The 15,186-nt window shown below is 46.2% G+C and overlaps 1 protein-coding gene across 1 annotated transcript in view; it reads right to left on the bottom strand.

Moving 5' to 3' along the window:
• The window catches only part of ALK (ALK receptor tyrosine kinase), a 673,529-nt gene that overhangs the window by 318,031 nt on the left and 340,312 nt on the right, over positions 1–15,186 (bottom strand). The window contains exon 4 of the mRNA XM_032391651.1: positions 3,788–3,989. Within this exon, the coding sequence (XP_032247542.1) occupies positions 3,788–3,989 (202 nt within the window). The remainder of the gene's footprint in view (positions 1–3,787; positions 3,990–15,186) is intronic.

Consider the following 15,186-nt stretch of genomic DNA (forward strand, 5'->3'; position numbering starts at 1 on the left):
TATTAAATAGTGGCCTATCACGTTTGCATCCTGCTTCGTGTGCAAAGCCCTTTATGTCTTGTATCACCTTGACTCCACAGCACAACAAGAGCAAAGCTGGCCTCTTCATCCCCATTTCACAGATGGGGAAACTGAGGCTTGCTAGGGGGTGGGATTCCCCTGAAGTCCTAGAGCTCATTCATGGAACATCCTCCTAAGGACCATCAAAGGCTGGCCTTTTGTATCTCTGGCACCTGGACGGTCCCCAACATATAGGAAGTACCCAGTGAATCGTCGTTCCCCGAACTGACTACTGAATGGTACACCGGCTCCTAAATTCCGGGCTTTGACTCCCAGCATGCTAATTTTTCTGCCGCACCACCATGGCCTAACTGAGCTCTTCTAGCAACGGGCAAAAATAGTCTGAAGTCAGGCTGGCTGGGTTCAGACCCCCCGTGACCCGTCTAGCCGGTGGCCTCGGAGAAGGTTATTTGACCTCACCGCATTTCCTCATCTGTGAAATGGAAGATAGTAACAGTACCTGCTTCACTGTGTTGTCGAGTATGAAATAAGAAAATGCACATAAAGGGCACAGTGTTGACTGGTTATCGCATCTGGGAAGTGTTAATAAACTGTTAGCAGTAGTCACTATCACTCGAGCATAGAGACTGGGCCTTATACATCTTTGTAACCCAGGACCTAGTACACCGGTTGGCGCATAAACATGAGTATAGGGCTCAAGACACTTGTCGACCAACACTGACGCTCATCATGTGACATGGGGCAAGTCCCCTCCCCATTTTGGGCCCCAGTCCCCACCCCCGTGAATTGACAAGGTTGAACCAGGTAAATCTCAGGGTTCCTCCCAGCTCCAAAATGCTCTAGCTATTTCAGTGGTTCTCAGTGGGGGCAATTTTGACCCGCAGGGGACATCTGGCAATGTCTGGAGATATTTTGGTTGCCGTAACCAGGGAAGGTGCTCCTGGCGTCGAGTGGGTAGAGGCCTGGGAAGCTGGGGAGCCAGGCCCAGGACGGTGCCCACAAAAAGAATTCTCTGGTCTCAGATGTCAACAGTGCTGAGGCTGAGCAACCCCGATCCAGCTCGACACAAATGCCGGGAGCCCTGCGAGGTACTGGACAAGTGCCTGTGCCCTGCGGCCTGCCAAGATGGCTCAGGCCGCGGAGTGCCTCCGGGTGGCAGGGCAGTCTCTGGCCTGCCCCTTCAGCTGCCACCTTCCACCCTCACTCCATCGATTTGGTTAGAGGTGGAGAGGTTGGCTCCAGCAGCTTTAGTTTCGGTTTGGACTCACTCCTGCTCATCCTCAAGCTCCAAGAGGGCTCTGCCAGGGCTGGGTGAGAGCATGCCTGCCCGCAGATGCATGGAGTCCAGACTGAGGCTGAGCCCCTGTAGACACGGCCCCAGACAGAGCTAAGTCAGGGGCCTTGCCCCAGCACACCCGCTTCCCGTCTCCTGCCTCAACTCCCACTCTCGAGGGGGCAGGCCAACTCTGGTGATGGAAGAGTCGCCTCGGGAATGTGATGCAATGGCCAGGAGGGTGGACCTGCAGACTGATAGCAATGGCGGCCTCAGGGGGGGATCACGGCCTGCCCGCACCGTGCGGCCTTCCTCTCCTTATTCTCACTCTCTGTGAAGGGCACACGCCCCCTGTGCTCATCTGTCTGGACGCACCAAAGAATCTAGGTCATCTCTTGTTGCAGGATTCTGTCACCGTCCACGTCCTCTTTCCTGAACCCACCCCCTTTCGCCCTGAGTTCCTGCTGAGAGGCTACGTGTTTCCTGGAAAGTGCAGGAATGAGGAAAGGGGAGACCTGGAGTCTACTTTGGGCCCTATGACGTCCTATTTCCACTCCCTACCTCAGTTTTCTCGTCTGTTAAATGGGAACTCACAGAGTAGTTGCAAGCATGGGAAGATAAGAGGTGAAACATCTCTGCAAGCCCCCATGGCTCGTCGTACAGATGGGCTCTGGTCTCCCGCCCATGCTATCCAGGGGACCAGGCTCTGCTGCTCAGGAGGTGCTGAAATCCCTCTGGCGCCCTTCCTTCACACGCATGTACCTTCTCAGCCTGTATTTCAGGGAGACTCTGAACTCCACTTCTGCCTATGACATCAATAGGTCCAGCCCCCAACCACACACTTGAACAGACTGACGGTGTGAAGTCTCGGCAGCCCCGAGCAGCACCGTCTGGTCTCTGCCGGGCTCGGTGCTGATGGCAGAAGTCAGAATAAACAGCTCATGAGGCTGGGCAGACGCCTGCTGGATGATGCTGTGGCCGAGGCCAACACCCGCCCTGCACGCGGGTGGGAGGCCTTACCATCTGGCCTTCTCACGAGAAAGGAAGGCCATGCTGGAGGGAAGTTTGGCCCAGAGGACAGCTCATCCAAAACAGACGCCCAACATTCCTAACTTCTGGTGGACTGAGCAAGAGGCACTTGGTGCTGGGACCCTCCCACAGAGCCCAAGGAGGCATTTCAGAGGCAAGAAGATGGAGAGTTTAGGTACCGGGACAGCATCCTTCTTGAAGCCAAGGCTTCATTCCTGCTGGGACGGTAGCAGCTTGTATTCTTTGAAGCATAACTACATACAGGTGGGTCAGTGGTAGGAGAGTAGGGGAGAGACCTTCAAGAACTTACTAAGGAGGCCACAGAGCTTTGTTGGAAGAGCAGTAGACAGGTGCTCTCCCCTCCTCACCCAGCACACCATGGAGGTGAAGGATGGGTAACATCACTGTTCAGATGGGACTCTTTGGAAAGGTATCTTCTTAGAGGGAAGCTAAGTCTAAGCTTAGATAGAAATTTGAGGTCTTTCTTCTGTAAACATATCACAAAGAAATATCTCTCACTCTTGTTGATTACGATAAATATTCAGATCGGGGGCTCCTCAAAACTGTTTTTTTTAAGACTTTATTTATTTATTTGACAGAGTGAGAGACAGAACACAAGCAGGGGAAGTGGGAGAGGGAGAAGCAGGCTCCCGCTGAGCAGGAAGCCTGATGCAGGACTTGATCCTGGGATCATGACCTGAGCTGAAGGCAGACGCTTAATGACCGAGCCACCCAGGCAACCCAAAACTGGGGTCTTATGATGGTATTTATTCTTATGGAATAAGGAAAATAGGTATGCACAGAGATACCCTGGTTCAGGTTTGGTTCCCAATGTCACTACTTCTAGAGGCTCAGTGGATCACTGAGTAAGCAAGTGGGTATCTCCTAGAAGCTTGAGCTCACTGACATGGGCATCTGGTGTGACTTCAGGACTCTGTAAGCCTTAGAGCTTCTGGAACAAAGCTTGTCCCAATCTCCACTGAATTGATACCACTGTGGCATCCCTGACCAATTCTCTGCTCTGAGGTCCCGCACTCCTGCAGGACCTGCTTGGGTGGTTACAACAGTTTGCTCTTTCCCTTCCTGCCATGGAAGGTAAAACCCAGTTTCCAGCATATTAAATTACTTTCATTTTGCCCTTTTAACACTCCCCTTGGCTGTTTTCTTCTTGGCTCCATCTGTACTTTGGGAAATAAACATCTTTAACACCCACTCATTAAAGGCCCACTCTGCCAGCTGGTCTTCTGGCCTCTGGAAGGACCACCAGCCTGGGTGGCCAGAGGGCCCCACAGATCAGTGCCCAAGACACTACCTTGGGAATATTAGCAGTAATGGCTCAATCTGGACCCTACCCATTAAAGGACGATTGTGAGTTTTAAGTAGATGTCACAGACTCTGGAAATTTGCAGCCAAAAGCCAAATGGCCTTTCATAGAATCAGTTTTGAACATGGGGAAGGACTTACCCATGCTTTCCCGGAGTGGGTACCAGGAGGATCTCTCTTCCAGGCTCGTTGTGGGGCAGCAGCTGGGCGACATACCTCCCAGAAGGCTGCAGATGCCTGTGCACGGACACAGCCAGCCTGCAGTGTTCACTGCTGCTCCTCATCCATGGGCTCAGGATGGTGTGCTTGGAGTTCGCGGAGGTGTTGAGGAGGAGGAAGGAACCTGGCAAGAGACAGAGAGGGTGACTCTGCAGGTGTGGCCAGACAGGAGGACCAGCAGCATCTCCATGGCAGGATATAGAGACCAATGGCACCAAAGTCAGCAAATGCTGGAGGCCTTTCTCACCTTCTTCACATACACCCAGCCCTCCTCCCCCTTTCTTAGATTATGTCTGTGAAAAGCAAAGCCTGAAGCAAGAGGTAATTCAGGACTTGGGCTTTAGAGTCAGGGAGACTAAGGTTCTCACCTTAGCTCCCCTATTAACTAGATCTATGTCCTCGAGTCTCAGGTTCTTCATCTGTAAAATGGGAATGAAAACGCCTACTTCACAGGGTGGTTATAAGGATCACTTGAGATAAGCATGGAGAGTTCTTTACCCAGTTTTGTGCAGAGAGGAAGGACCCTATTAAATAATCAGTTATTTGACTTCAACTGTCTTCTTAAGTTAAAGCAGAGAAGATAGCTACAGATTCTTTGCGAGCCTATAATAGGCACAACTAATGGAGTCTCACAGGAAACTGGAGAAAAAGAGGGGGTATTACCTAATCCCCAAAGAGTAACCTAGGTGCTAAGACATTCTGCTGGATTTACATCCTGGTCTGCAGGGACGGCCTCGGCAGTCACCGCCTCCGTAAATGTGCCAAGAGTGGAGCAAGGACAGCAGTGGCATCTTGGCAACATCCATGTACAGTGTTTCCATGCCCCACGAGCCAGGCCACACTCTGGGGCTTCTCAGGCCTCCCGACAGGTCACAGTTCCAATAAAAGCTGACCCAAGTTCCCCATAGCACATTCAAGCCAACTTGGCACTCAATTTATGGCCGACTCAGAGTTTCCCTGGAATGTATGGGTTGGCTCTACAATCTCAAATAGTTTGGACCAGTTCAAGGTTTCCCTTGAGAGGTGGGTGGCTTGGAGAGGCAGCATTTGGGGCACACGTTCATGGCTCCTGATCGCTGATCCTTTGGTTACTAGCTGAGTGATCTTGCGCAAAGCATTAACTTTCTCAGATTTCGGTTTCCTTGTTTATAAAACAGGGTGAGAAGGGTTGGCTGAACTCAATAATCTCTTAAGATCCATTTCAGCTCTTGAGTCTATGAGTCATGTGAATTTGTAACTGGTCTCCACGAGGAAAGCCCTACAAATCCCCCTGGTGCCGGCATGCGGCAGAGTTTCCCTCGGGGGCAAGCCAAGCCTAATTCCAGTAGCATGGGCCAAGTGATCTATAAGAAACCTGTATTCATGGGCTTACTGTTAGCATAAGAGCACAGCGCCATTTTATTGTTGTGGGCATGCCTTCTGATGCATTAATTTTACTTGCCACACTTCTGCCCTGAAGTTTTGGACCATCTGATGCATTGGAAGCCTATTGCAAGATCCCCAGTCCCTCCGGTGTGAACCAGCTAATGAGTGCTCAGCCTTCTGAAATCACTCCTGAGCGCTTCAAACTGGTCTCCTTCTACAGACAACCCAATTGACCATGTAGGTAAATGAACTAGCAGTCAGGGGTAGAGAATGATGCAGATGAAAAGAAGGGATCCCTAACAGAAGCATTCTTCAAGGAGAAGGTATTATGTCAGGAACTAGAGATTTGCAAAATTCTGGAAGTAGAGAAATGTGACTTCCAGTTACAATCAGGATGAGGTCAGCACAAGACTGTTTCTGAGCAGGACTGGGGACCTGGGGTCAGCACTAGAAGCTGAATGCTCTGTGATGGGAAGAGGAAGAGGAGAAAAGGCATAAATGTAGGAAGTGCGTAGTGGCACTGGGTTACAGAGAGGCAGCTGAAGACAAGGCTGGGGCATAAGGAAGGCTAGGGCAGTGGGGGTGGGAGCAACCCATACAGGACTTTTAATTCCTGGCTGAAGGTATTCAACTTTATTTTTGGAAAAGGTTTTTGAGGAGGAGAGTGAGGTCATCAGAGTGGTGCTTCAGGAAGATGAATCTGGCATGGTGGGGGAAAGGTGGGGGTCAATACTGACCCGACCTCGTCCTATAGCACCAGTCACACGAGGAAAGGCTGTGGCTAAATGCCAATGGGATGTGTTTAGATTGTTACTGTTGTAAGCAAAAGTGCCATGTTGGGGACGGACTCTGGGATCACCTGGGGTTTCCAATACCAGATGAGTGTGTGTCTGTCCAGAGCAGGTGAGAGTCCTGGAAGCATCTCTGGGCAGCATAGTCTTGCTCCAGAAGCTTTGGGGCATGTTCTGGGGTTAGGATGGAGCCAGCCTGTCACATGTAAGGGAGCAGCAACTGGACCCTGGTCTGAGACCCTACTCTGATGTTTTCAAGTTGGTGGAATGCCATACTGAAACCCAGTTTTTGAGCTATGAGGGAAGGAATGTGGGCAAGAGAAAGGAAATGTTCTCCTTCTTCTCAGAAGGATTATGTGCATGTGTGCACACACATCCCCCAGGGGAAACTCAAGTTCCCAGCGGGAGAAAATCAAGCTGAATCAGGTGCTAGGCTTAGGGCTCTCCCTGCACCACTCTTCCTCCCTCCTGGGGGTAGGAACACATGTAAACTCTGTCCTTGTAATTCAGTAGCTCAATAATGGGACTCTTTCAAAGCTGACTGGAAGATGGATTATTTTTCCAGTTCTAATATGTGAGATGATGTTTATATGAATTTTGTTTTGTGCAACCGGACTAGCAATAAAAACCTGAGCTTAAAGTATTTTCACTGTCAATGAAACTCTAGTTGAGAGCTATCTCTTCATCAGGAGCTTTCCTCTCTCCAAAAAAAAAAAAAAAAAAAAAAAAAGGAAAAAATACATTTCATAAGCTCCTTGGGATACTGTCAGTATAAATCTTTTAAAGTCAGTGAGCATTTCTGTCTCCCCTCCCTCTTTTCCGTTTCCTGTTTATTTTGCTCAGAATAGCTTGGGGCTACTCAGAGGCTCCTGGGGTCCCTTCTAATCAAGAAGGATGGCCTGGCAGCTCACAGACCCTCCCCCAGGCTGGGCCATGGGGGAGTGCAGAAGCAGATCAAAGAGCCTTGCTTAGACAGTTCCAGGATCATGTTTCCCTTATTAGTGGATCACGTTGATATGTTCAATGATTAAATATGGAATGGCCATTATTTTTTATGTTGGTCACCACTATAGGGATGTGTAACTCTTATCTCAGTCAGCAGGGGGCAAATTATGGGCCAGAAACCAAGGGGCGTGAACCTTGGAGTCAGGCTCATTCATATCCAGGCTCTCTGTCTGTCTAGTTCTAAGCTTCAGACAAATGATTTAAACTCTTTAAACCTTAGTTTGCTCGACTGTAATATGTGTCTAGCCTATCTCACATGGCTGTTGTAAAGATTAAGTTAGATAACATGCGTGACGTGGCCAGTACAGTGCCTAGCTTCCGTAGGTCCGTGATAGATGTTGATTTTGTGCTTCCAGGGGTGTCTCAATGGGAAGCTCCTTTTAGCTCTTACTAAACTTGCAATCAGAAGGACTGAGTCAGGAAGACTAGGTCTGCCATGACCAAGCCTCCTTTGTCTGTAAAATGAAAGGGTTGGATAGATCTCTCCAAGGACCCTCCCAGCTCCAAACTGTCGGTAATTCTATCTGCCTGCCTAGAATATTATCATTCTAAAGGAACCATGTCAAGTCTCCAAGCCCCAAGTCCTAAAGGCTTGTCCTAAGTCACCTCTGTGGCGGCTCTATACCAACAGTCTCAATCGGTTGGCCAAATACACTGTGAACTGTGATTCCCTGCCCTGCTTCCTCTCTTCCAATTTCCACAAACACATCCCAAGGAAGGGCTCCTAAACTCGCATCATCTGTTTCTGTAGGCGCTTCTGCTACAAGGCTGGTACCACCTCTGAGTATCTGGTATTTAACACAATGCCTGCCACAGGGCAGGTACTCAATGACTTCAAAAAGTCAAAGTAATATATGCACATGGCCAGAAGTCAGACAGTCCAGAACTGTACGTAATAATAATTTTTTTAAATTTTATTATGTTATGTTAGTCACCATACAATACATCATTGGTTTTTGATGTGGTGATCCACGATCCATTGTTTTCCTGTAACACCCAGTGCTCCATGCAGTATTAAGGAGGGCACGTGATAATTTTTTAAAGCTATCCCCCAATCCTGCTCCTCTCTCCAAGTCCCAGAAACATTTTTAAGATTTCTAAGTTCTTTTGGTGGCCGCCTTCAGGATTCTAAATATGGCGATCATCTTGTTACTTGTTGAGGCAACAACTTTAGCCTCCTTACATCCATGGGACAGTTAAAAAAATGGTACTCTACCCCTTCTTCTAATTCTTGATTTTTTAAATCCTGTTTTCCTTTTTACTATTTGCCTTTTTAAATTTCCATGGCAAATGTATTACTTGTTCCGTCAGCTTTATACACTATTTCCTGGCTCTCCTCACTAGAAGATGGCTGTTAGTCCTTCTGTCCTTCTCCGCACCTTCCTTGCCCGCGTGCACCTCCCAGGTCAGCTGGGCTTTTCCTCACATTGTCAACATTGCCTAAGAGTGATTAAGTCTTGTGTTTAGTTTACAAGTTGATGCTAAACTTTGACAATCAGTAAGTAGAGCTTATATACTGATGACTGTATATTTTTCCAGTGCAGTGAAGAAGGGTTATATTTGTGATCTTCTCCATAGGACCAAACAACACATTTCTACTTCATGAAGAATGTTTCTAGCATCAGGATCAAATGAATATTCTCTCTTTCTCTGTCTTAATTTGCCTCATGTTTGAACCCAGACTTTCTTGTGCAGTTTGTCTTTCTGAAAATTTCTAGTTGCTGTTCTCTTTTATTTTATATCTGCCTTCTTTCTTTCTTTTTTCTATTTATTTTCCATCTGTCTTTTACACCATATCACCAACACCTTTATATATTCCTTGAAAAATCTCTCCCTTCTTCTCAAAGACACTGATTTCCTGTTTTAATTTGGACCAGCTGCTTTCTGGGCTTCCTGCAGAGCATTATTCTGGAATTTATTTTCACTGGGATTCTTCCATCAGTCCCACCATCCTTAGGAAACTTCCTCAGGGGAAACTCATCGTGAATCTTTGAATATCTGAAATATTTTTATTTTGTCTTCACACTTGGTTGACAGCTTTTCTGGCTATAGTCTCTAGATTAGAAATTTTGCTTCAGAAGTTTGAAGGTCTTGCTTCAGTGTTGTCTAGCATCTGTGTGACTGAGGAGAAGTCTGAGGCTAGCTTTATTGCTATTCTTGGAGGCTTTCAGGATTTTTTTTTTACCATAGGCTCCACGCCCAGTGTGGAGCCCAGTGTGAGGCTTGAACTCACCACCGTGAGATAAAGACCTGAGATGATATCAAGAGCCAGATGCTTAATCAACTGAGCCACCCAGGTGCCCCTCAAGATCTTTTTTTTTTTAACACTGAGTTGCTAAAATTTCAATACAATGTATCTAGGTACAGATCTTTATAAAAGTTCTTCCTGGCATTTGGTGGGTTCTTTCACTCAGAAAACATACTCCTCTTTCATCTCTAGTAAATTTGTTTTATTATTTCTCTGATGCCTTCATTCTCCCCTCTGCTCAGCCTAAAATTTTTCTGAAGACCTTTATCTTTCAAATTAACCTCTGTTACCTAATTTATCCTTGTTTTCTCTGGGATCCATTTTTTTATGTTGATATTTCTTTTTTTTTCTTCTTTTTAAAAAGATTTACTTACCTATTTTTGAAAGAGAGAGTGTGTTTGTGTGGGGAGGGGCAGAGGGAGAGGGAGAGAGAATCCCAAGCAGACTCCACACTGAGCGCAGAGCCTGACACGGGGCTTGATCCCAGGATTCTGAGATTACAACCTAAGCCAAAACCAAGAGCCGGATGCTTAACCGACTGAGCCACCCAGGTGCCCCAATATTTCTTTTTCATGCTGCTGGGCCATTCATAGGCTGGGTGATCCTGGATCAGCACCTTATATTTAAACAGGAGAGACAAGGAATGCTGATAGGGACTTCAGCGCACATAGATGGTGCTTGCTCTCTCTGTCAGAACTGCCTGATGGCAGGTGTCAGGGCCATGCCACTTTGCTGGTGCCCACTCCCCAATGACAGCAGGATGGACACACCACTCTGGGCATGAACACTGCTGCTAGCAGTCTTAGCACCTGAACTTTTAGAGATGAACTCCCTTTTCCTTTCCCCTGCGGTTAAATATCCTGCTACCTTTAGTCTGGAAAACTGGGGTTGAAAGGGGGTGGAGACACATGGGGAACCATACTCCAGAGGAATTTTACTCTGTTCCATCCTTCCGGAGCATCCCTTATCACTACTCGGCTGTGGTGCCTCCCAGCAGATGGGCTCCCTCCTCTGTGCTAAACTCTCCCTGCATCTTTTCAGCTATGACTGCTTCAGTTCCTACATCACCAGCCTTGTGCTCTTAAAATCGTTCATGGTTTTCCTCCGGTTCTGTTTGCTAGTCAGAATTTATCCCTTCCTTGATCATCACTTGAGTGGTATTTCAGGACAGAAGGAGACAAGCGTGTGTGTAACCCACCATCCTGAACCAGAAGCCTCTTAATCATATTCTTTGAATAAGAACATCAGTAAACAGATGTGTAGATGGACAGACTTCTGTCTCAATAAATCACACAGCATTCTGCCACCATTGGCTAATTGTCCATGTTGCAATTAAACTGTTAAATCATTATTATAAGCTATCACTCATTTGATTGATCATGATGCCGTTCATATTAGATGGGACCTAAGGAGCAACAGAAGTTAAATGGCCTGGAATACGGATAGAAGGTGTACAATATGACCCACGCAGGCCTCATACAGACACAGGCCACTAGATGCGGTATCAGGGGATAATGCTGTGCTGTCCCCAGAGTACATGCCACAGAATACCAGCCCCACAGGGGGCTGACAGGTATCATGGGAAAGCTCTGCGATCAAGTAGGTTGGAAGGTTACTGGGTCAAACAAAAGGAAACAGGCTCTTTCATTGCAGGGCTTCTTAGAACCTTACTATGCCAAAGAGTCATGACTCTTTAAGAGTAGAACATAAAATTAAGATTACCCAAATTCCTTTGGGTACAGAACTCTTTTGCTGTTGTGTATAACGTACCATGGAATGTGCTCAGAAACCCGCCTCCAATGTATTTTTGCTTTAGAGACCGTTTGTAGAAAGAAAGGGGGAAAAAATGAAAAAAGAAAAGAAGGTAGTGTAGAAGGCGAATGATCTATCTGTATCTCAAGCATCTCTTAAATCTTAAGTCTTCTTGGGTTTGTCTGACTTTAAACTGTCATCTCATCAAGAACAGAGCTCCTCGTGGCAGAATCCTGCTTCTGGAGAGGCTCCTGAGTTACCGTGTAGGTCTCTCTACCTGATCAGATTTAAAAGCGCTACATTCCACATCCAGCTTTAGAATGTCAGAGCTAGAGACAAATGTGGTGGTCACAAAGGTTACCCCCTGGCTGTACTGGGGAGAAAACCAAGAAGCAAAGAAGTGAAGGACTTGCCCGAGGTCACACTGCAAATCAGTGGTGGGTCTGGAATTGGAAGGAAGGTTCTCAGACTCCCTTTCCAATGGAAGCTCCAGTCCCCACCTGTCCATGATGTTTTTGGCGAGACACCCTGTTGCCCCAGACCTCACTTTCCTTTCTTTGTACTATGACAACTCTGAGGACTAGGCCAAGCAGATGGTCTCAAGCCTATCATCTAACTATGCGCAGAGGTCAAAGACCAAGGCGTGGGCTGTTGGGACCCAGACAGATGAGTTCTCCTTTGGAAATCACTCGTGGGGGCCTATGGTGGCCTATGGTGGTTCCCAGTGGCCGGGCAGTATGTGAAGGTCTCCTCTGCTCATGTAATCTTACAAAGTAGCCAAAGCACACTGGTACTACATTAAGAGTTCCCTTATTGTTTATTTTTCAAATTCAAATTCTGCTACCCTACCCTCAACTCAGGTTTCAGGTTTTAGCGCAGAATTTTGAAATTTAGAGGAAGGAATAGGTGGGATTATCCCCACTGGGGTGCTTGGCCTAATGGTGGGTTAACTTAGGAATTCAGAACTTCAAAGACCTAGAGCTCTTGAGGGTCATCAAGCACCACCTTTCACCTTGCAGGGGAGGACACTCAATCCAGTAGGGGGAAGGGGTATGCCTGGGCTCCAGAGAGGGCTGCTGGGCTGTGGTAGGACCTAGCCCTGGGCACTTTGACCATCTCTGCTGTGATGATCCACCACCAGCACTTAAATGTATTGCTTTACTGCCCCTTCATTGCAAAGCACTCTGAAGAGAAATGGTATCAGTTTTTGAGATCAAATGATGAGAAAAACCAAGTGTGCTCATTAAGGGAGGGAAGGGAGGTAGGGGGAGTTGATTTTCCCTGACAGTATTATTAATCTTAACACTATGAGTTCAGTTGTAGCCTAAAGTCGCAGTACGCTTGCGTGTTTGGTGGAGTTCTGCAAACTCCCTCTCAGGTCCAAGTTTATTAAGGCAAAAAGAATTCATGCTTGTGTGTGTGTATAGTAAGTATGCATAGATTTGTGTGTGCGTGTATATAAATAGCTATATAAGGGCGTATATCTGTGTGTATGTGTGCATGCTTATACAGATCCCTTATTAGATCTCTGGCCCTCTTAAAAAGAATAAATCTTTCTGGGGGACACACATTTTTTTTTTAACCAACAGGTTTCATTTAGGAGAAAGGGAAAAAGCCAATAATCTCTACATACTGCGTGTGTGTCCTGGGGTGTCAGCAAAAAAAGATAATAAAATGCAAAGCAAATAAATAGAAGGAACAGAAGCTAAAGTGCTGAGAAACCTTTTTTTCCCTAAGAGCTCATTTTGGTAATCCTCAAGGAAAATAGAAAAGCACTTGATCTGATGAGAGGGAGAAAGGAGAAGCCAAATGAAAACTAAACAATTGATTTAATTCAATGAGAAGCAGGAGGAAGGAGAGAGAAAATTATCTGCTGCAGGCGGGGTAGGAAAGGGAGGCAGTTAGGGGACCAAAGTGCCATTGTCATAACAAAATCCACTTTGGAGGGAGAGAAGCATGAAATCAGGTTTTCCCCTATCCACATTGGTTCTTAGCTCTGGAATCAGATTATTCAACTTTTGCTTTAAGTCTCAGATGTCAGGGTATAAAAATTGTCCATGTTACTTTTTAAAATTTTTGCTAAGAGGTAGTAGATTACCTTTTCTATGCATTTCATTGATTATTTTTTAAATTAAAAATTTAAAAAGCAATTTTTTACCCATTTCCTTGTGGGAGTCTCACAGGATCTTAGCTTCATGATCTTAAGTTCTGATGTTCCATGTACCATGGCTCTCAGACACTCCTCTGTTGAAGGAGTACAAAACGTGGGCCAACGTTGACAACCAAGCTACGCGGCCGAAAAGCAAGAGAAGGCCAGCATGTCACCTGCATGCCACTCTGGGCATGCTGCATTAAGCACCAAGAGAACATCCCGTCCAAATCTTCGTTTTTCAGAAGAGGGAACGCACATGTAGGAAAGCGAGGGACCTGTCTGAGGCAGGAGGGGCATGGCAGGATGGCTAGGCGGAGTTCTCAAAGGTTCTAGAACAAGCTGGGTTTCTTCCAACTGGTCTTCCCACTTCTTGCTTACCTTCCCCCCTTCCATTCTGCACACATAGCCAAAGCCATCTTCTTAAATAGACTTAGTCTCTCTTGTTCAAAACTCGCCAATAGCTTCCCACCGACCATGAATTAAAATCCAAATTTCCTACTATGGTCTACAAGGAAGTCCAGAGGGGACCTGACCTGTAGCAGATGCCGTAGGTGGGCTCACTCAACTCAACTCTCTGACCAACTTCCTTCTCACTTGCCTTTCTCTTTTATTGAGACTGGAAGTTCAAAAATGACTAGATTTCACCAGCCTTCTTGACAGATAGGAGTGGCCTTGTGACACAGTCTGGCCAGTGAACTGTAAGCAGAAGTGTGCTCAGAGGGTTGCCAGACTTAGCAAATAAAGATACAAGACACCCTGTTAAATGTGAATAGTGAATTAATAAATAGTGAATAATGTTTTCAGTACAAATATGTCTCAAATACCGCATGGGTCATGCTGAGACTGAAAACATTATTTGTTGTTTCTCTGAAACATTTAACTGGACATCCTGTGTTTTATCTGGCAACCCTATGTGCTGGAGAATTTTGAGACATCCCCCCTCCCCCAACGCTTCTTTCTTTTTCTTGCCTGGAACACAGACAGAAGACCTGGACGGGTGGCAGCAGTCTCGTGACCATAAAATGACAAGCAAGAGCATGTCGAATGGAAAGGGAGTTGAGTCACTAATGGGGTTGCTGGACATCTGCACCATGGCTTGTCTCTGGTCTTCTTACGGGAAAAATAAAACAAAGCATCCAAGATCTTTCTTTGGCTAAGCCCCTGTAGCAAGGGCTTCGGGAGCCATGCAGCTGACTCTGTGAGCAGGGATCTTGGCTGTGTTGGGCCAGCTGTTAGTGCCTAACCCAGCGACAGCGACAGTGCTTCTGCAATGAGTATTTGCTGAATGGATCAAGGAACGAGAAAGCAGATAAGTCATCTGTTTCCTTGTATCTTATCTAGACGGGTGTCATTCTTCTTATTTATATTGGGGAGAACATTGTTCCCTTTGAACTGATTGGTGGCTATAGAAGGATAATCATTTACAACACAAAACAAATCGAGGGGGGCGGTGGGAGGATGGGTTACCCTGGTGATGGGTATTAAAGAGGGCACGTTCTGCACGGAGCACTGGGTGTTATGCACAAACAATGAATCATGGAACACTACATCAAAAACTAATGATGTACTGTATGGTGATTAACATAACAATTAAAAAAGTAAAAAAAAAAAACAAATCAATTTTTAAGATGCCTGGAAATTTAGACTCTTAAGATCAGTGTTTCTCAAATTGTGGTTTATAACCCATTAGTGGGCCATGAAATCACTTTAGTGGGTCATGACCAGCATTAAATAAAGAGGAGGAGAAGGAGAAAGAGGAGGAAATCAGGAGGAGGAAAAAGTAGAGTGGAATTTTAAAAGATCCACATTATAATTTTCCTTTGGGAAATAATGGCTGTTGATATATGTACACACACAGATACACACATATGCACACAGACACACATACACACACATACAGACACACACACATACACACATGCACACACATATATACATAAACACACATACAAACACACGTTTTTGTATAAAGTATATTTCTTACTGCGAGTCACAGTTAATAAAATGG

The sequence above is a fragment of the Phoca vitulina genome, unplaced genomic scaffold, assembly GCF_004348235.1.
Source record: "Phoca vitulina isolate PV1807 unplaced genomic scaffold, GSC_HSeal_1.0 scaffold63, whole genome shotgun sequence".
Taxonomy (NCBI): domain Eukaryota; kingdom Metazoa; phylum Chordata; class Mammalia; order Carnivora; family Phocidae; genus Phoca; species Phoca vitulina.